Genomic DNA, 23,023 nt, shown 5'->3' with positions numbered 1-23,023 from the left:
AAATCCAAGAGCTTTGAAGAACTACGTTAAAACTAGACTTCCAGTACATTGGAGGGCTAATGAAAAAGCAAGGGTAACTGCAGCCCTTTTTTTATGATTGGTTTGACACCTGCTTTGTTCCAGAGGTGAAAGCGTATTGCAAGGACAATAATATCCCTTTCAACATTTTGCTGCTTGTTGATAATGCTCCTGGACACCCTCGAATGCTAGATGAGCTCAACCCTAACATTAGAGTGGAATTCCTACCACCAAATACCACCTCATTACTGCAGCCCATGGATCAATGTGTCATAGCTGCCTTCAAGTTAAACTACTTAAAAAGAACATTCAGTAAGTGTATTGCAGCAATAGACAAAGAAGAAGGTGCAGGGCAAGAAGTCCTATCGAAATTCTGGAAAAGCTACAACATCTTGGATTGCATTAAAACTGTAAGAGATGCTTGGAATGACATAAAGGATACCACAATGAAAAGGGCCTGGAAAAAATTATGCCCACAGTTAGCTGTTGATTCTGAAGACGTTGATGATTCTGTAGCTAATGTTACTGAAAATATTGTAGACATGGCAAGGCAGTTAGAGCTGGAAGTAGAGCCAGAAGATGTTGCTGAACTGCTTGCATCCCATACTGAGCCCCTCAGCAATGAAGATCTTCTAGAACTTAAAGAGGAGAGAGAAGAAGAAGAAGATGTGCAAAATGGGGTTGAGACCATTGAACAGCCTGAAGGCTTAACTTCAAAAATTCTCTTTCAAGCTTTCCGTCATCTTGATAGCGCCATGGCTCTTTTTGAAAAGCATGATAGGGACTGAAAGAAGCTCCACAGTCAATGGTAACATTTCAGGGGCTTATTCCTGTTACAAAGAAATCTACAGAGAAAAGAAGAGAGCTACACTTCAAACCTCCATAGAGACTTACTTTTCTAAAAGTCCATCAGCACGCAGATCATCATCATCGACAGACAGTCATTTGGATTCCAGATCATCAACATCAACTGACAGTCCATTTCCAGCTCTGACATCACCACCCAGTCCTGCTCCTTCTGTTATTGCTACTTGTAGTACACCCAATTCGCCAGCAAGAAAGCGTCTCGCCTTTGAAGAGTTGACTTGTGAAACAGAAGATACCAGTATGACTTCATCCTTACTAGAATAAATGCTCATAGCTGACCCTAAGCTTAGAAAACGTTGTGTTTATTTTGCAATACAGTTAAAATGTTCTGTTGCCCCAAGCTGATCCTAAACTTAGAAGATGTGTTTATTTTGCAATACAGTACAGTAAATACTGTATGTTCTCTTGCCCTAAGCTTACGAAATGTTGTGTTTATTTTGCAATACAGTACAGTACAGTAAATATGTTCTCTTGTCCTAAGCTGATCCTAAGCTTAGAAAATGTTGTCTTTATTTTGCAATACAGTAAATACTGTATGTCCTGTTGCCCTAAGCTGATCCTAAGCTTAGAAAAAAAATTGTTTATTTTGCAATAAATATTTTCTTTTGCCCTAACCTTATAGTATTGTGTTTATTTTAGTTATAAATGTATTATTTATATCAGTTATGCCTATAAATGACTATTATAATGTAGTACATGCATTGAGAAGTGAAAAAACAGTATAGCTTCTCTTTAAGTACATTTTCGTTTTACATACATGCTCTGGTCCCATTGTGTACGTAAATGTGGGGTATGCCTGTATACTGTATATTAGGGATGCACCGAAATTTCGGCCGCAGAAATGTTTTGGCCAAAAATGGCATTTTTGGCTATTTCGGTTTTCGGGTTTTTTTGCCTGCTATTTTCGGTAAAATTATTGTGTAGCATGTTTCAAATTTGATGCTAGCCTAGAGCTGCTGTTTAAGTTAATTACTTGACTTACTGTTTTGCATATAATGAGTTTTCTAGGACTATACTTTCTTTGGATAATTAGTAAAAAACAAAAAAAAACTGTTAAATCTGATTCTGTTACATAGAACTAAATAAAGAATAATACAGTATATTGATATTTAATATTGTTTTAAGTAGGGATGCACAGAAATTTTGGTCGGAGAAACATTTTGGCCAAAAATGGCATTATAATTTTTTGCCTGTTTTTTTTTTCTTGATAAAATTATTGTGTAGCATATTATTGTTTTAAGATATTTTTTGTCCAATTTTAGTATGTTACTTTCAATAAAAGTGTGTGCTTCTTTTTATTGACTTGAAAGTTTTCAATTCAGATTCATTCATTAAATAGTCTAATTATGCAAAAAAAACCTACAAAAAAATAAAAATAGAAAATAATTTGAAAAAAAAAAGAAGACATTTTCTGTATCCGTTTCAGTTTCCGGCCAAGTGCATCCCGGATTTTAGGGTTCGTTTTCGGTCCATAATTTCCATTTCGGTGCATTACTAATATATATATATATATATATATATATATATATATATATATATATATATATATATATATATATATATATATATAAATATATATATATATATATATATAAATACAGTATCTCACAAAAGTGAGTGCACCCCTCACATTTTTGTAAATATTTTATTATTTATTATATCTTTTCATGTGACAACACTGAAGAAATTACACTTTGCTACAATGAAAAGTAGTGTGTGTAGAGCCTGTATAACAGTGTAAATTTGCTGTCCCCTGAAAATAACTCAACACACAGCCATTAATGTCTAAACCGTTGGCAACAAAAGTTAGTACACCCCTAAGTGGAAATGTACAAATTGGGCCCAATTAGCCATTTCCCCTCCCCGGTTTCATGTGACTCGTTAGTGTTACAAGGTCTCAGGCGTGAATGGGGAGCAGGTGTGTTAAATTTGGTGTTATCGATCTCACACTCTCTCATACTGGTCACTGGAAGTTCAACATGGCACCTCATGGCAAAGAACTCTCTGAGGATCTGAAAAAAAGAATTGTTGCTCTACATAAAGATGGCCTAGGCTATAAGAAGATTGCCAAGACCCTGAAATTGAGCGGCAGCATGGTGGGCAAGACCATACAGCGGTTTCACAGGACAGGTTCCACTCAGAACAGGCCTTGCCATGCTCGACCAAAGAAGTTGAGTGCACATGTTCAGCGTCATATCCGGAGGTTGTCTTTGGGAAAAAGACGTATGAGTGCTGCCAGCATTGCTGCAGAGGTTGAAGGGGTGGGGGGGGGGTCAACCTATCAGTGCTCAGACCATATGCTGCACACTGCATCAAATTGGTCTGCATGGCTGTCGCCCCAGAATGAAGCCTCTTCTAAAGATGATGCACAAGAAAGCCCGCAAACAGTTTGCTGAAGACAAGCAGACTAAGGACATGGATTACTGGAACCATGTCCTGTGGTCCGATGAGACCAAGATAAACTTATTTGGTTCAGATGGTGTCAAGCGTGTGTGGCGGCAACCAGGTGAGGAGTACAAAGACAAGTGTGTCTTGCCTACAGTCAATCATGGTGGTGGTTGGAGTGTCATGGTCTGGGCCTGCATGAGTGCTGGAGCTACAGTTAATTGAGGGAACCATGAATTCTAACATGTACTGTGACATACTGAAGCAGAACATGAACCCTTCCCTTCTGATACTGGGCAACAGGGCAGTATTCCAACATGATAACGACCACAAACACATCTCCAAGACAACCAGTGCCTTGCTAAAGAAGCTGAGGGTAAAGGTGATGGACTGGCCAAGCATGTCTCCAGACCTAAACCCTATTGAGCATCTGTGGGGCATCCTGAAATGGAAGGTGGGGGAGCGCATGGTCTTTAACATCCACCAGCTCCGTGATTTTGTCATGGAGGACTCCAGTGGCAACCTGTGAAGCTCTGGTGAACTCCATGCCCAAGAGGGTTAAGGCAGTGCTTGAAAACAATAGTGGCCACACAAAATATTGACACTTTGGGCCCAATTTGGACATTTCCACTTAGGGGTGTACTCACTTTTGTTGCCAACGGTTTAGACATTAATGGCTGTGTGTTGAGTTATTTTGAGGGGACAGCAGATTATACTGTTATACAGGCTGTACACCCACTACTTAACATTGTAGCAAAGTGTAATTTCTTCAGTGTTGTCACATGAAAAGATATAATAAAATATTTACAAAATTGTGAGGGGTGTACTCACTTTTGTGAGATACTGTGTGTGTGTGTGTTTATATATATATATATATATATATATATATATATATATGTATATATATATATATATATATATATATATATATATATATATATATATATATTGAGTATGTTAATTATTATAGGAAATTGAATAAGTGATAATGGTGTACATTCTGATATTGTAATGAAAAAATCATAAGTAATGGCAACAGTGGGATCACAATCTTTCCTATATTGGACCAGAATAACTTGGTTTTGGCAAATATGGGCAGCGTGTTTTTAAAGTGATTAAAATCCAAAATGCATTTGACCTCTAAAAGGCCCTATCAGATAATGGGTTTTCTCTGAAAAATCTCCTGAAATTGTGTGGTTGGTTGTTAAAGGGACATGAAACCCAAAATTTTTCTTTCATGATTCAGATAGATTATACAATTTTAAACAATTTTTCTGTTTACTTCTGTTATCAATTTTGCTTCATTCTCTTGGCATCTTTTATTGAAGATGCATCAATGCACTCTTGGGAGCTAGTTGCACACATCTATAAGCCAATGAAAATTGGCATACAATTTCAGCCACCAATCAGCAGCTAGCTACAAGCTCTTGCGCCTATCTAAATATGCTTTTCAACAAAGGATACCAAGAGATTGAAGCAACTTAGATAAAATTAGAGTTGTTTAAAATTGTATGCTCTAAATGAAGCATGAAAGAAAAATTTGGGGTTTCATGCCCCTTTAAAGGGACACTGAACCCAATTTTTTTCTTTTGTGATTCAGATAGAGCATGCCATTTTAAGCAACTTTCTAATTTACTCGTATTATCAATTTGTCTTTGTTCTCTTGCTATCTTTATTTGAAAAATAAGGCATCTAAGCTTTTTTTCTTGGTTCAGAACTCTGGACAGCACTTTTTTATTGGAGGAGGAAATTATCCACCAATCAGCAAGGACAACCCAGGTTGTTCACTAAAAATGGGCCGGCATCTAAACTTACATTCTTGCATTTCAAATAATGATACCAAGAGAATAAAGGAAATTTGATAATAGGAGTAAATTAGAAAGTTGCTTAAAATTTCATGCTCTATCTGAATCACAAAAGAAAAAATTTGGGTTCAGTGACCCTTTAAGTAAATTGGCTAAACAAGAAAGGTGACAATATTTTTGATATTTCGATATTGTCAAGGGAAGTACTAGAAGGGACTATCCTTTAGAAGAAAAGCTGCTTAAAGGCAGGGCCGTCTTTAACACAGGGCAAAAGGGGCAGCTGCACAGGGCCCATTCTCTGTTGAGGGGCCCAAGAGTTCATACCAGACTGCTGATGTGACATGGGGAACACACACATTCAGTCCTAATACTGTCACAGTCAAAAGTATTCTGCTTAAATATATATATTTTTAAAACTGTGCCAGACCGTGCCAGTGTCATGTGACATGCCAAGCTATTGCCATGTGCTGTTTTAGATGTGCACTGTGCAGCACTGAATGCTAAGCCCTAACTCAGCATCCAGCCAATCCCACTGCATCAGAAAAGACCCTGCTGGGGTTACCACTGTTACCAGGTGACTGCTCTGGTGGTGGGGATTGTTTCTGGGTAGGGCTGACTGTAGGCGCATGCAGCAGAAAGCTGGAGCGGCAGGCACGTGAGGATTTGAGCATCTGTGCAGCTGCATACACTGCTCTCTTCAGTCTTGAGGCTGTGTGACTCATCTCACACTGTATCCATGCAGCCTTGGGCAGACAGCATCCAGTCTACTGGTCCCCTTAGCCCTGCTCTTTCTGCTGTGGCCCTAAGATTAACTAACTGAAGTTTGTTAGGGGAACAAGTCTTTACCTTGCTTTGCTCCTGTTGGCTGCCCTAAATCTCTTTAACCAGCTAACCTCACACTAGAATCACATTCAAAAGAATATTAAATGAATCCACAGTGGAGGAATTTATATATTTATTTACTTATTAGTACTGCTTAGGTCCAGTTTCACATATTGCATTTTATTTCTTTTTTCTAGGGAACAAAATCCTACTGATCATGTGCACAAGCTCACAGGGTATACGTATACTAGTCTGTGATTGGTTGATGTCTGTCACATGATACAGGGGGCCGGAAAATTAGGGGGAAATTAATTTGTCCGAAAAAAACCTACTGTTTATTTGAAATTCAGAGTAGGTGTTAAATCATTGTCTTTTTATTTTGCTCTTGTTAATTATGCAATTCTAGTCTGAATTCAGTGGTCCTTTAAGTGTAAAATCCTAAACCCTTAAGGATTAAAAATGTATAGAGAACAAGAGAAAAAAAACAGCGCTTATTTATAAGGGATATCATATATCAATAGCAATGTGCAAATAAAAATATGTACTAAATCTGACACCAATGTAAATTGGTATTGGTAAAATAATTTTTTGACAAATACGAAATTATAAAATCCAAACTTATTTTGAAATCCAAACTAGATATAATCATAAACTGAAAGTCCCACTAAGCACATAGAAAGTCTTGTAATAAGGGTTACTTATTACAAGACTTTCTATGTGCTAAGTGGGACCTTCAGCTTATGATTATATGTTGCCACAAATGATTTGTATATTTACAATACTTTTGTTGCATTATTATGAATGTTGATAAATTTACTTTAATAGCATCTGCTGTCTGTCTGTGTCTCTGGGGTAGTTTCCAATCTTAGTTAATTTAACTATGGTATCCCATAGTGCTGGTTTAAGAGTTACTTTTTTCTTCTGTTTTATGATATATATGGTATGAAGATCAAAACACAAGACTTCTTATTTAAAAAATAACAAACCTGTGTAAAGGATCTTGGTTGTCAACAAACAAGACAGAAGGCAAATGGTTATATCCAATTCACAGTGATACAGTTGCCAATTAAATCCCATTTAAAGAGACTAAAGTACTATAACTGACAATCTTTAAAATGCGAGTGTGAAAATTTCAGAACGCTAATAGAAATATTCTAAATTGTCTTGGAATACTTGCAAATATGTCATTTCCATGTTAAAAATAGGGCCCTTTTCCATGAGCCAGTAAGGTGCTTTTGGCTCAGACAAACATCCAAAAACCCACATTTGTATTGAGCTTGAAGCAAAAAGTGCCCCCCCCCCTGAAAATCTGTCAAAAAATGTGGATGATAGATTGTGATTAAGGCCACAGATGGGAAGCAAAACAGAGAAATAAACTAGTCATTACCTCTCAATGGTACATTTAAATAAATAAATACACTTTTCAAGTTACTTCTGTTATCAAATTTATCTCTTGATACCATTTATTTATAAAATATTTTACCAGGAAGGATACATTGAGATTTCTCTCGTTTTCAAGTATGTCCTGGGTACCCAAAACATTGCATTGATACAATAGGGTACAATATAATTAAAAAACAATAATAATACACAATATATGCAAAAATTTTACATAGAACAGGTAGGAAATATATAATCAACCATGACAGGTGCATTCTGATTTAAGATTTAAAGGGACAGTATACTGTAAAATAGTTTTTCCCTTAATGTGTTTGCAATTGCTTTTTTTACCAACTGCAGAGTAAAAAATGTATGAAAATTAGCTTTTTAAGGCTTATTTGTGTATATTAAAGCTCTGATTTTGTGTTTTGAAGCCACAACCTAATAAAATGGGTTGAGCTTGTAGGTATAATCAGATCTCATTACTGTATCACATTTTGCACATATACCTGCTTCTTTATCTTATATCTGTCCTTAAAACAATCACCAGTACTTTGAGAGAACAATGGAAAATCAACATTGTATTACCTTATCTCTGCTATATCCGACTGGGAGTGTAATTTCTTCTGCTGGCTGTGTTTACAAAGCTTATCTATAGCTGGTACGCGCGGCCACAAACTTTCAGAATAGGTGGGGATACCACATGCTAAATTAACAATTTCAAATGCCAATATAAGGGTAAAGGAGCTACTTGTAAACAATTTAATACACTCCAGCAGGTAAAGTGGATCATTGGGAACAAATTAAAGGGGAGAAATATTTTGAGTAAACTGTCCCTTTAAGGCTTGGGGAAGGTTTTAAAGTGTGTGGGAGGCCGTTCCATAACTGTGGCGCTCTGTAGGAAAAAGAGGATCGAGCTCCTTTCTTTTTGTATTGAGGCAAACTAAATAATGTGCTGGTACTGGATCGGAGGTTATGGGAGGTGGGAATAGCCCGGGGAGAGCATTCTGCTCAGGTAGGGTGGGAGCTTCCCAGAAAAGCTCTTAAACACAAGGCAGGAAAGATGGAGGGTGCGTCTGGATTTCAGCGACAGCCAGTTTAGTTCTTTTAGCATGTCACAATGGTGGGTCCTGTAGTTACATTGTAGCACAAAGCGGCAGAACGAGTTATACAATGTATTAAGTTTATTAAGGTGAGTTTGCGGTGCAGGTGCGTATACTACGTCCCCGTAATCCATGATAGGCATCAGCATTTGCTCAGGATCAGCAGTACAAACTACCGGGCCTAGCTGATGATTGGTGTATGCACATAAATCTCTTGTCACTGTCTCACAACAAATGTGTTGGCTGGTCCCAGTAGTGCATCGCTGCTTTGGAGCTGACTATAATAGTGGGTTAAACACACAGTTGCATACATGCAATAGCTGATTAGTAAAATGTTCTAACACATTAGAGCATTTTTTTGCCCTTTTAGTCACTGATTTCATTGTCATGCAGTGTGCATTATTTACTCATCCTAAAATTACAATTTTCTCCAGGTCATTGCCAGATATCCAGTCCTTTTTCATCCGATCCACGCCCTAAAGACAAGAGATTAAGGATTGCCCATCTTTATAGAGGGTCATACAATTCATAACCCTAGCTCTTGACTGACCCATACTCAAACTGTAATATATAAGCATGCCAGGAATGCCATAATTATTTAAGGATTAAAAAAATATATAAGTTTAGACGTGGGTCAGACATACAGAACATTTAAATCATAAGAACTGAAATAGGAAGCACTTATTGATGGCTAAGTTGCCTGTCCTGTTGTTGGGAGCATTTTTAATAGATTTGATAAATGATGCTTTAATCTGTGTGGTCTCTAAAACCTCTCCAGTAGATCATGTGACCAAGCAGACCATCTGTGTTATGGACAGAACAAATCAGAGCAAATGTGTTGGCACATGGCTGCTTGAATTTCTTGAACTTCTGGACTTTAAACATCCACAAAGATCACAGCACCATATTGAAAATGTCTCCAGATTTTAGCCTAACATACAGTTCATATATGCCTAGGAATTGATTGTTTAGTTTCTTGTTTTATAGTTGTATTTCAGAATGTTTTCACAATAATTTGGTATTTCAGTTAAAAAGTTCTTTAAAAAAAAAGAAAAACTGTGATTTATGTTTGTCCTCATTAAATATTCTTTAATCAATCTATCTTGATGTTCTAATGTGCTGAGTCAGTGGCCTCAATTCATAAAAAATAATTTGTCAAACATATATCTAGTACTAGAAAAGGAAATACAAATAAGAACTAGTCATCTTTAAGATGTAAGAGGCTTGCCTGCAAGATAAGATACTTCTCACATGAAATCTTGTATGTTCAGTTGATGTTTAGGTAAAAAAAAAATCCTGTCTTTGTAACACCTGAGAACTCCCACCACCAACACCTTTTTTATGCCTGTGAAATATCTGATGCAAATTCTATTCTATTCAGCCAGACTTAAAGGGATACTAACCCCTCATTTTTTTCTTTCATGATTCAGATAGAGCATGCAATTTTAAGCAACTTTCTAATTTACTCCTATTATCAATTTTTCTTTGTTCTCATGTTATCTTGATTTGAAAAAGCAGTAATAAAAGGTTAGGAGCCGGCCCATTTTTTAGTTCAGCACCTTAGTAGAGCTGCTGATTGGTTTGCTACATTTAGCCACAAATCAGCAAGTGCTACCCATGTGCTGAACAAAAATGGTCTGGCTCTAAAACTTACAGTACTGCTTTTTCAAATCAAGATAGCATGAGAACAAAGAAAAAATGATAATAGGAGTAAATTAGAAAGGTGCTTAAAATCTCATGCTCTATCTGAATCATGAAATAAAAAAAATGGGTTTAGTATCCCTTTAAGCATAAAGTAGACGTGTGAATATTTAATGTTTACAGATTCCATTTTGCAAACTGGTTTTCTAAGTGTTTGGTAGTTGTATTTATTGTTTTTTCTGTGTTTCTAGTGGTTCACACTTTTTATGTAATATATTATATATTGGGCCATTTAACACAACTATAGTAATAAATGGCAGAAACATCCGCTATTGATTGGCTGAAAAAATATAGGTGAAATGATCTTCAATGAATTTCAAACATGATCACACCAGAACAATGAGACCCTTACAACAGCATGATTGCCAGGCCCCGCAAACGGAGGCACGTAGGTGGAGGGGTCCTTTGACCCAGGGGGAGGAGTTAGGCTCTGTCAGGGCTAGTGGGTGGAGTATGCAGGAGGAGGTCACAGGAAGCCGGAGTTGGCGCCATTCTGTTGCTGTTACTTACCGGACAACAGTGGCATCGCAATCATCTTCTTTTCAGGCTTCTGCTGCTTGCGCCATGGAGCTGGAAGATTTGATGAACAGGTTGTGGGATATCGCTGGAGTCAGAGGTCCGAAATGGATGCGGTCGCAGCTGGCGGTTCTTCTGCAGGAGGATGGTGTCCAACTTGAAGAGGAGGTTTCAGTCCAGAGATCCAGACCCATGCGGTGCTCCCGACTTCCAGAACGGCTCAGCCCTGAGCATGGTACAGCAAGTAGTCACAGGAGGAGAAGTTCCAGCAGCGGTAAGAGAGTTCCAGCATCAGAGGCAGTGGCCACAGCAGGGACAGAGGCGGTGCATGAGGGTGAGCGCATGATGGTGGGGCGGCCCCTGGACATAACGGATAGCAGTCACGATTCTCAAGGCTCAAAGCATAAGGGGCCAGGTATACATGAAGGTTTTCACGGCCTTAGGGGGCCTGGGGAGCCACAAAAAGAGGGAATGCCTGTTAGGGTTGATGTGCATTAGGGAATAAAACAGGGGGTGAATTTTCAACATGAGGGACAGCACGGCCTAAGGGAGTCTGGGGAGGTGCAAACAGAGGGGGCAATTGAAAGGCCAGAGGTATATGTGGTCTGTGGGGATCCGGTTAGACATTTAGGCCCCTCCAGGGCTGGGTCCAGTCAGGGGATGAATTTATGGTTTTAGACTCATGGCCTGGGGAGGGTGGGATTATGGCCCCAGTTAAGGATGGTACGGGGATGCCAGCACCTATTGCTGAGGTTAGGCCTTCCCAAGTAAGTCAAGTAGGGGTTAAACAGTTACAGGTCCGCCCTAGTGCTAGAGGTATCTCTGTTTTTTGCAACTCTGGGTCTCAAGTTCGTGGTGGTAGGCCTCATAGGGCCAAGAGGAGAGGTGTTGCAGGGAGAGGTGCACGTGGGAGGGGGGCCCTAGCGTGTACTCTGACCCGGTGGTTATTGAAGATTTCCCTAGCTCATCTGAGGGTGAGGATGTGATCCCCCCTTCCCCCCGTTTAGCTGGGCATAAGGATAGATTAAGTTTAAAATCACCTAGGGGTGTTCAGGCTCAGCATATTAATGTTACTGGGGGTGAACAATTTTTTGCTAGGATTCAGTATAGAAGTAAGGTGTCAGATGTTTGTGCTAATGTTCTCTCTCCACTAGCAGGTATGGTGTTGGCCTCAAGGGGTGCATCTTTGGAGCAGCAGTCTGAGAGGTGTCCTGTTGACGGCGGAGAGGAGGACACCTTCCGTCTGGCGGATTCTTGGATGGAATCGATTCATCTGGACCCCAGTGATGGACCGGCGTCTGGTGAGGCCTACCATTCTTCGGCGGTAGGTGATGCTGTACACACATCTAGGGGCAGATTGGAGGAAGGTGGGAGGGTACAGCCATCTGATAGGACTGACTTAAGGGTTGGGGCCGTGGTTCACAAGGATGTGGCAGGAGATGTTGTCACGGCCGACAGGGCCTCTGGTTTTAGGGGCAGAGTCAGAAGTAGGGAGGTGCTGCAGAGGACTCAATTAGATTATGTTTTGCACGGGTCAAAAGGGTTGGGTGGTGATGTATTGCTTCAGAGGTACGTGGATCCAGCTCCTGTGGGTCATGGTGCATTTCCTGTAGGTCATCTTCATAATTTTTTGCAGGCGCCTTCAGGTGTTTCCCATTCTGTTGGGGGGCCTCCAGCATCCGCAGGGGGCACACATGTTTCAGCCGGCCTTCTGGATACCCGAAACGTGACGGCGGTGGCAGGTGAGATTACAAACTTGTTGGGGGGGATATCAAGTGGCATTGCAAATGTTTCAGGGCCAAATAGTGTATCTTGTAGTTAACTAGAGGGGTTGCGGGAGCTGTTGCGAAAGGTGGAGGCCTCTGCGGCCCCCGTTGTTCCTCAACCATCGGTGGCCAGGGCTTGGGCCCCAATGTCCGGGGCAACAATTCCAGTTTCTGAAGCGGGCATTCAGGTTACAGTTCCCATTGTTGGGGATGGCACTTCAAATTTGCCTGCTGCTAGCCAGGGTGCTGTTCAGGGAGGGCCTTTAGTTGCTACGGCCAAGGTCCCGGACATTAGGGTGGCAGATACCGCAATGTCGTGGTCTTGCCTCTGCTCTATTGGTCCTTTAGGGTTGCATCTACCCAAGGAAACGAAGGAGAAGATTTGCAGGAAGGAGTATATAGAACTTTTTTCCTTGTTGCCTTTGAAGCAGTCCATGGAAGTATCGGATGATACTAAGAAGGAGGCTAGTAAAAAGGAGGAGGATGAACGAAAGAAAAGGTATTGCAAATTGCCTAGAACATTCTCTAATTGGTTCCAGGCATTTGTGATCTATGCTAGTGTGATGGCAGACAGGTTCCCGGACCAAGGGGCTCCTATGTTTTGCTACTTAGATGAGATTTTGGCTACTCAGCGGACATATGGGGGGATGGCTTGGTGGCCCTACGACGAACACTTTTGTCAAAGGCTCACCGTCAAGCCTGATATGAAATGGGATGACCGCGACATGAGTCTGTGGTTAAAAGTGATGACTCCTTTACGGTCTTCCCAGTCCTTTCGATCTACGGCCGGCGGCTCAGCTGCAGCCAGTACGTCGGCAGCGGGAAAAAGGTTTTTTTGCTTAGCATTTAACGAAGGTCAATGCAAATGGGGAAGTACCTGTAAATTCAGGCACGAATGCTCTGGCTGCGGTGGTGCACACGCATTCGCTAAATGTTTTAAAAAGGAAGGGTCTCCAGGGAAGTCCGAGTTACCTGAAAAAGGGGGCGTCGCCAATCGGGGTGCAAAAGGTGGAGTGCTGGTTAGGTCTCTACGGCAATGAGAGGGGTTTCCCAGGAGAAAGCGGCTTTTTTGCTCCACGGTTTTACTTTTGGTTTCATTATACCAGTTGGTGGTTCGAAGCATTTTTGATGGTAATTTGAAGTCCGCGAGGGAGTGGCCCCAGGTGGTTCATGAGAAATTATTGAAAGAGGTGAGTTTGGGTAGAATGGCTGGCCCGTTTAGGGCTTTGCCATTCCCTGGGTTATGGATCTCTCCTCTGGGTGTGGTTCCAAAAAAGGAGTCAGGCAAATCCGGCTTATCCATCACTTATCATATCCGAAAGGGTATTCCGTCAATAAGGGTATACCTCCGGTGAAATATGCTTCTTTTGATTTGGAGGTTGAGCTGGTTCGTGTGGCTGGGAAACATGCTTTGCTAGCAAAGGTGGACATCGAGGCGGCTTTCAGGCTATTTCCAGTTCACCTGGTTTCTCATAGATTGCTGGGTTGCTGTTTTGATGGGTGCTTTTTTGTGGACCTCTGTCTCCCAATGGGGTGCTCCATCTCATGTTCCTTATTTGAGACTTTTAGCACCTTCTTGGAGTGGATGGTCAAGGAACTTTCTGGCCTTGAGTCCGTAGTCCATTATTTGGATGACTTGTTATTTGTGGGTCCTGCTGGCGAGGCAGTTTGCGCCACTATGAGGGATACGTTTTGCAAGATTGCTGAGGAATTTGGTGTTCCAATTGCACTCGATAAATCTGAAGGCCCAGTGACAGTTTTAATTTTTTTGGGAATCACATTGGATTCCGATCGCCTTACAAAGTGGAAGATTTAATTATGGTAATCGATAATTTTTTGTCCATTAAAAATGTGAAACTGGTGGAGATGCATTCCTTGCTGGGTAAACTTAATTTTGCTTGCCGTATATTTCCGGTAGGAAGGGTTTTTTCCAGGAGGCTTTCCCTCGCTACAGCAGGGATTGGACTGCCTCATCACTTCATCAGGTTAACCGCTCACCTTAAAAAGGATTTGGGTGTGTGGAAGGCTTTCCTCACACATTTTAATGATACAGCATTAATCCAGGCCCCAAGGGTCTCGGCTGAGGAATTGGGCCTGGTTACGGATGCTGCTGGGAGCAAGGGTTTTGGGGCCATCTTCTGACATGAATGGTGTGCCAAAGAGTGGCCTGATTGGTGGAAGGGGTTGGATTTGATACAAAATTTAGTGTTTTTGGAGCTATTCCCTATACTGGTGGCCCTGTTTGTTTGGAGTGCAGAGTTAAGGGACTGGTCTATTTTGTTTGTTTGTTTGGAGTGCAGAGTTAAGGGACTGGTCTATTTTGTTCTCAACTGATAATTTGGGAGGGGTGTCTGCTGTTAACTGTCTGTGTTCCTCTTCTCCTCCAGTGGTCCAGTTGTTGAGGGTCTTTGTCCTGCCATGTATGAAATTGAATGTGTTGGTCAGGGCTCAACATTTACCAGGTGCGCAGAACTCTATGGCTGATGCACTCTCTCATTTGCAGTGAAGGCGTTTTTGGGACCTGGCACCATGGGCGGACGATGTGGGGAAAAATATTCCGGAGTCATTTTGGACCCTTGGTACGGAGGACATGCCGATTTGGTAAGAGCCTCCTTGGCCCCAAGTTCGTGGAAGGCGTACTCCAAGGTTTGGGTGTTGTGGGAGGCTTTCCTCCAGCAGCATAAGGTGGTTGAGGGAGACGAAGCCTGACAGAGATTGCTGCTGGAATGGATATGGAGTTGGAAGCTTGATAATCTGTCTCCTTCGTCGGTGGACAGGCGGTTGGCTGCCTTGTCATTCCGCTTCAAGTTGTTGAACGTTATGGATATTACTAAATCCTTTTGTATCTGTCAGATCATAAAAGGCCTAAAACGTAATAGGCAATGGTCTGACGTCGCCCAATTACGTTTTCTATATTATCATTGTTGTGGAAAGCGTTGGCGGCAGTGTGTGATTCATCTTACGAACTCTTGCTATTTCAAACAGCCTTAGCTTTGGCTTTTTTCGGTGCTTTTCGCATCTCAGAACTGATAAGTAGATCGCAAGCTATTCAAGGTGGCTTGAGCGTTTCACATGCAGTGGTTTCGGACACACAGGTGTCCATATTTTTGAGTAGGTCAAAGACAGATCAATTGGGTAAGGGCGCAACTGTGCTGTTGTTCCCTACGGGGTTGGAAATATGCCTGTGCCTTGTGTTGCAAAAGTTTATGAGTTATAGGCCTCCTGTGGGGGGTTCACTGTTGGTACATTTGGACGGCAGGGCACTTTCTCAGTACCAGTTTAAGGCGGTTTTAGGGAAGGCTCTTTGGAAGTTGGGTCTGAATCCCAGGGATTTCGGTACGCATTCTTTCAGAATTGGTGCTGCCACTGAGACTGCGGGGTTGGGTCTGAGTGAGGATATCATCAAGGGTGTTGGAAGATGGCAGTCAAAATGTTTCTGTTCATATGTTCGCCCACAGTGGCGGATGTAAATAGTTTTCTCCTTATGTTTTTCTCTTATTATTTTCAGATACGGTTCAAGTATGGGTGGTGGGCCACTCTTTTATTTACTAGGCGAAGAGAGCAGCTTCGGCGAAGGACAAGGGCCTACAGCTGGGTTTTGAAAAAGAGCAGGCTGTTTTTCATTGGTTTGGAATAAGGGGCATGCGTTGGGACAGCCTTTTGTTTACGGTTTTGGACCATGCAAGGACCTTTCCTCCTCCACAAGTGTTGGTTATTCACGCTGGTGGAAACGACTTGTGTTTTCTGCCTCAGAAGGAGCTTGTGTGGCGAATTAAAAATGATTGTGCAAGGCTGCAGGTTTTATTTCCAAAATTGTTGATTGTGTGGTCCAATATAGTGCCTCGTTTGATCTGGCGGGCAGCCTGGGATCACTGCCGCTTGGATAACAACAGGCGGAAGGTAAACAAGCTTGTGGCTTCTTTTGTAAAGAAAGTTGGGGAGCTGTGGTTTACCATGATGATTTGAAGGATGTGGGTGTTGATGAGTTTTACAGGCGTGATGGCGTTCATCTGAACGAGTTTGGGCTCCGGCTCTTCAGTCTCAATATTCAGGAAAGATCCCTTCGAGCTGAGTAAAAGAGTAAAATAAGGAACGGACTCGGCACCTTGCTATGTCCAGTGGAAATTAAAATACAGCCTCTTCAATCATAATTGTGAATTTGAAAGTGGAAGATTACATTATATTGGTGCTGGTGCAAGATATGGAACGGAATCGGCACCTTGCTATGTCCAGTGGAAATTAAAATATGGCCTGGTCAATCATAATTGTGAATTTGAAAGTGGAAGATTACATTATATTGGTGCTGGCGCAAACAAAGAAATTAATGGTTGATATTCATAATGTTATTGTGTTTTAATAACAGTCCTTAATTTATAAGTGTTATTTAAAGTTTTGTGTTATTTAATAAACAGGCTGTGGCCAGATCTTTATCCAAAATTTAAGTCTCTGTTTTTATTTAAGATAATTAGTATTGTAAGGGTTGTGTTTGTTGAGAGCCGATGAATGGACGACTCAATGGGTCATGCCAGGCCCCGCAAATGGAGGCATGTAGGTGGAGGGGTCCTATGACCCAGGGGGAGGAGTTAGGCTCTGTCAGGGCTAGTGGGTGGAATATGCAGGAGGAGGTCACAGGAAGCCTGGAGTTGGCGCCATTCTGTTGCTGTTACTTACCGGACAACAGTGGCATCGCAATCAGTCTGTCCCTCCTCCCTAAAAATTGTCTTTGTTTTGTCAACAGCCAGTAAGTTGCGGGTGTGCTAGGCATGCAACAATGTTATGTCCATGGGCAAAAAGTTGGGTTTTCTTTTTTAGCCGTCCCCCAAGGGTGGGAGAGGCTGGTAATTGGCTACATGCACAGGGTCCCTTGGGAGCTGAGTAAAAGAGTAAAACAAGGAACGGACTCTGCACCTTGCTATGTCCAGTGGAAATTAAAATACTGGCCTTGGTCAATCATAATTGTGAATTTGAAAGTGGAAGATTACATTATATTGGTGCTGGCGCAAACAAAGACATTGGTGGTTGATATTCATCATGTTATTGTGTTTTAATAACAGTGCTTAATTTATAAGTTTATTTAAAGGTTATGTGTTATTTAATAAACAGGCTGTGGCCAGATCTTTATCCAAAATTTAAGTCTCTGTTCTTATTTAAGATATTAGTATTGTAAGGGTTGTGTTTGTTGAGAGCCAATGAATGACGACTCAATAGGTCAAAGCTATGCATATTGTCCAGCATCACAAAGATGTCAGTATTGTTATATTGTTATAATAATCTAAAATATTTAGTTAAATTAGTTGGTTTTGAGTTTGGTAAAACTTAAACAAAATCTCAGGTATCCAAAAAAGTATTGAAGGTGTAGGTAGGATTTTAGGGGTTAATTTGATATTGCTGTATGCCAGGGCTTGACAAACCCCAGGAGTAAGGACCACTGGCTCCTAGAAATTACCCCTGGCTCATAACATTTATTCTCCATTTATCTCTGTACAAATACCATTGTCTGGCTCCTAAATTTTAACAGATTTGTCGACTCCTACGTTATGTCCCTCTTAGGAGAACAATGATATGTTAATAAGAATCCTTTTGCTAATTCCCACAAGTTGTGGGCTTGGCAAGTAATACTGTCCATAACCACATTTTTTTTCTTTTTTTCCTAACACCCCCCCCCCCCCAGCTTGTTTTTCTAGTATTGAAAACTATTGAACCTATTGATTTAAAACATATCAATCCAACATGTAATAAAGAGAAACACTAATCTAAATGCTGCATTCAAAACCTAGAAACATTTTTTCTTTAGCAATTATAATAGAACGGTAGGTTAGTTTGAATGTCTGCTCAGAAACTATATGTACTTGAAACGGGAAATATCTAAATAAATAATAACATCACTTATCCTATTAACCCTATATATTATACAGACACATTTTATGCACTTGTTATTTTATTTATTTATTTTAGAATGTCACATATACTTAATAAATAGTTTTATTTAAAGAAAAAATCTTCTACGGTTTATTTGAGCCGAATAAAGCTTATATTTTGATATTATTTGATTTGAATACTTATGAAGTTTGTAGTCAGTCAAGGATTTTGATGTTGACCCTGCAACTTATTCAGCATATCATTAGCTGCGTTGCTAGAGAGTAGTTAAGTGGTTTGCTAATAGGTGGGAGGTATAAGGCAAAAAAGTGCATCTCCATCTTTGGTCTTGCTCTTGTCGTATATTAACCAAGATGAATTCGGCCCTCATTAATTTAATCGGAATTGTCAAGAATCATGTTCTCCAGTGATGTAAATGCCAGCAAAAAGGACTTATTAGTAGATCTGATTGCTGTTTAAATTTGACTAGCAGAGATGCTGTGGCAGGCCTAAGAGAAATTGGTCTATTTCTTGTGAACAGTTCAGTGGCTAATGAATCACTTCAATGTACTTTTCTGAAGGAAAAGCAGAGCAATTTAAATGTGCAATGCATTGATTTACATCAAATGAATTAGACCTCCGTGCACAATCCCCTGCATTAATTTACTTTCTGAAGAAACTGTAATAATGAAGACAGTACTTCAGCACTATATCTGTTTCAAATTAACTCTTGTAGATCTTTTTGCTGCATTGCCAGAAATCTGAAATAATTAATATAGATGAAAATCAAATTTTGTTGACACACTTAATGTTCATAGAACTCAAATGAGGGTCTGTTAGCAATTATTGGAGGCTCTTTGCTTTATATAAAGTCTCTGATCTTGATTGTTCACTTTAAAGGGACAGATTTATCAAAGGATCCGGCTGCAGACTCTGAGCAAACTTGTAGCTGGGAGTTAGGAAGCAGCAGTCATGAGAACGCTGCTTCCTAACCCACTTCGTCTCCCATTATGTGGAGTATCTCATTACTCCCCAGACTTTTCCCCGACTGTGGAGATTGACAGCTCCTGCTCGCCATTGGCTGCGCGCAAGCAGGGGGTGGCATTGCACACTAGTCACACACACACAAGTCCCAACAGAGCGCACTCTCATCTAATCATCAGCTACTAGAGAGCAGGCAAGGAAAATTATAAGTCCACAATCGGCATGCACTCACTGGATTTAACGTGATGTTTCGGGGATCTCACCCCTTCCTTGTCTGATGAAGGGGTGAGATCCCCGAAACATCACATATTGTTTGTGGTGCCAATAAAGCACTTTTTTTTAATTAAATACAGTGAGTGCATGCTGATGATATATATATATATATATATATATATATATGTGTGTGTGTGGTGTGTTTGCATTGGAGCCCTTTGCAGTCAAGTACAGAAAAAGATGAAAAATCATATTTATGCAATATTAATAATTTAATAACATGTTAACCTATGTTTTACTGTAAATATTTCACATGCCAATGTTCCTCACATATATCTATATTATATAAAAACATATCTCTATATATATATATATAATATAATATATATAGTAGGCATAGATATATACTTTACCAAAAAAACATCATGTATGTAAAATATGTATTTATTAATACGTTCTTATACTGATGTTTCCAGAGGCAGTTTGGAACAACAGGATGCAACAGGATGAAATGCAATTTTACGTGCTATTTGCTTCATTAGCCCCCCCCCCCCCCCCCCCCGCTTTATGAGTTGCATGGTCTACCCACTTTGTGACTGGGGCAGGGTTGTTGGTCCTTGATGCTTTCACTTACAGTTACCCAGGGCAGATCTAGTAGGGCAGAACTTTCACAAAGTAACTTAATGCAAATGTGGCATCCTATGAACGTCACTGAGTGCTTCAGTACGGCTCATTGTACTGAAACGTCTGAACCCAATAATTAGTAAAGGTGTCCACATGCGTTTGGCCATATAGTGTATCTACCAAACAATGCGCATGTAAGCTCAGAGAACAAGCAGCAGCCTTTTTAAGCACACTTTGTATTTTGCATTACTTTTCACTTTCATATTACTTTGTATCCTTACTGAGTAAGGAATGTATAGCTGAAACATAAACATATGCAGAGCGGATAATATTTTAAGTGCAATATTTTTGCACCCTTGAATTGTATATATTTGTTTTCCGAAGCTTTATTTACAGCTCTTGAGAGACAGTGATTGACATGATTCCAAACATCTGCTCTGCCACACATAGCTATATTTAGGTAAATGATATTGTATGACATTGATGTGTTCTCATATTTAGTAAGAATGCTTGACAGATCTCTTGATTTAGCATGGAGAGGCTGGGTTAACACAAAGTTAATTATGTAAATGAATTTATCCTTTATGAAAATGGTGTTCTTTTTTTGTATTTATACTATTCCCAGGCTCACTCAAGAATGAATGAAGGCCAGTTTCCACAAACTGGTTCAATAAATGTTAAACATTATGCATTATGTTAATACCATTTGCTTTTACTGTCAGTTGAAGTTTTTTTTAAAAATACTTTGTTGAAGTAAATTATGAAAACAAACTTCTAATACAATATTCATTTTTTTTCCTAGGGCCTTTTTAACGGGTGCACCATTTATTTTACTGAACCACAAGGCTAAGATTTAAAACCTATATTAAGCTAGCATTAAAGGACCAGTTAATACAGTAGTTTTGCATAATCAACAATTGCAAGATAACAACACAATGCAATAGAATTTAGTCAGAACTTTAAATGAGTAGATTTATTTCTACTCCTCCTGTATCATGTGACAGCGATCAGCCAATCACAAATGTATATACGTAAATTCTGTGAATTCTTGAACATGCTCAGTACGAGCTGATGACTAAAAAACGTTTTAATATAAAAAGACTTACCACATTTAGTTTAATTGGAAAGTTGTTTAAAATTGAATGCTCTTTCGGAATCCTAAAAGTTTAATTTGAAAGGTTTTCATTGATTTATGTTAAAGTATGCAATTAATTTGAGCTTATAGCTTAAGTAATATTTATAAATGACTGAAAATGTTATAAAATTGTAAAGTATTACACGGCCCTCACCCGGCTTTGAAAATGTTCTGTGGGAGAACACTGATATTAGTTTGCTAACTCCTTGAATGGGCATTTTGGGCAATTTTAAAAATTATTTCACAGCTATTTGCAGTATCTTATCTTGCTCATGTTCAAAACACTATGAAATGGCTACAGGCAGCATTCTAGAGGTTTTTTCACATACATGATATCAATTCAATAAAGCTTCATTTATCCCTGTTGGAGAGGCTAAATACAGTTGACAGAGCACATGTTTACATATGTACAGGAGCATATACATATGTATATGTATTAACAACATGATATCATGTACAGCTAAGGGGGTTAGCAGGAAAAGTAACTTCAGGACCCCAACATTTACAACATTTAATTTTTAATGTTTGATTGTAAGTCACACTCACACTGTCGTGATTGTCACTAACAATGCTGGTGTCTTTTAAATTGGGTTTTAAATTGGGATTTCTCAATTGCTACTTTCATAGGAACCTATAGTAATCCCATCTCCATCCGCAACCGCTCCTCACCCATCTGAATGCATCTTTTATGTTGTCATGATGAGCAGACTTGCACTGTTTTTCTATCATTATATGGTCCCTTTTAAACATTGACAATTTTAGTTTTTACAAAATTGTTTCTATGCAAAGGACATAGTATGCAAAGGACATACAGTATAATAACTTATTTTACTAGATTTGAACATTCTTTAAATGGAAAATTGTGCCACTCTCTGCCTTGCAACATGATATCTGACTAGGAGACCCTTAAACAAGGTTGCGCCTTGGTGACCGGGTTTTTATAGGGGGTGTGCCTCGGGCATGCCTCCATGCATGCTAAGTCCAAACTAGTTTACGAAAGTGTCTTTCAAAGTGCTAGCACCTACATTATTGAACCCTTGTGAATGAGTTTGGACTTAGGGCCGAATTATCATTGTCTGGCAGCGTATCATGTCCGCCAGACATTGCTGTCGGCATTTAACATTGCACAAGCAGTTCTAGTGAACTGCTTGTGCAATGTCGCCCCCTGCAGATTTGCGGCCAATTGGCCGCTAGCAGGGGGTGTCAATCAGCCCGATCGTATAGGATCATGTGGATTGATGTCCGCAGCCTCAGAGTCAGTGGACCAGTTAAGGAGCAGCAGTCTTAAGACCGCTGCTTCATGACTGCTGTTTCCAGGGAGCCTGAAGGCTCGCACGTAAACAGGGGCATCAGGGGCCGTTCGGCCCTTGATAAATCGGCCCCATAGTGTGCATGGAAGCATGTCCCCTATAATAAACCCAGTTACAAAGTGGCAATCTCCGGTAAAGGGCCCCTCAGGGCTAGGCTGTAGTCTGATAGTTTTGAAATTACAGAATCTAGCGGCAACCTGTTAGACTGATACAAGTGTAATTAAAGGAGAATGTAAAAGAATGCTCCTTTAGTATTAAAAAAAGTGTTAAATGAAAAGTAAAACATAAAACAGATTAGTTAAAAAAATGAAAACCACTTACTTGTTTCCTTGCCGAAATGAGCACTTAGAAATTACTGTATAGACAATGGCTCTATATAACAAGCCCAGAAACAGCATTATGAAGCCAGCGGCACAAAAGACCGTCGGCGCCATAAACCTGTCCTGCCTTGCTCAAGATCGAGTACGATCGGGTTGATTGACACCCCCTCTGCTGGAGGCCCATTGGCCGCGAGTCTGCAGGGGGCAGCTTTGCTCCA

General features: G+C 40.2%; 1 protein-coding gene across 1 annotated transcript in view; it reads left to right on the top strand.

Moving 5' to 3' along the window:
- Window positions 1-1,149, top strand: part of LOC128660721 (tigger transposable element-derived protein 1-like) — a 1,862-nt gene extending 713 nt beyond the window's left edge. The window contains exons 1-3 of the mRNA XM_053714691.1: window positions 1-73; window positions 126-584; window positions 751-1,149. The exon at window positions 1-73 is cut by the window's left edge and continues 713 nt beyond it. Of these exons, the coding sequence (XP_053570666.1) occupies window positions 1-73; window positions 126-584; window positions 751-1,149 (931 nt within the window). The remainder of the gene's footprint in view (window positions 74-125; window positions 585-750) is intronic.
- Window positions 1,150-23,023: the final 21,874 nt, after the last annotated feature.

Source organism: Bombina bombina, chromosome 1, assembly GCF_027579735.1.
Source record: "Bombina bombina isolate aBomBom1 chromosome 1, aBomBom1.pri, whole genome shotgun sequence".
NCBI lineage: Eukaryota > Metazoa > Chordata > Amphibia > Anura > Bombinatoridae > Bombina > Bombina bombina.
Note: the sequence above shows the minus strand (reverse complement) of the source record. Positions and strands in the feature narration are given on the sequence as shown.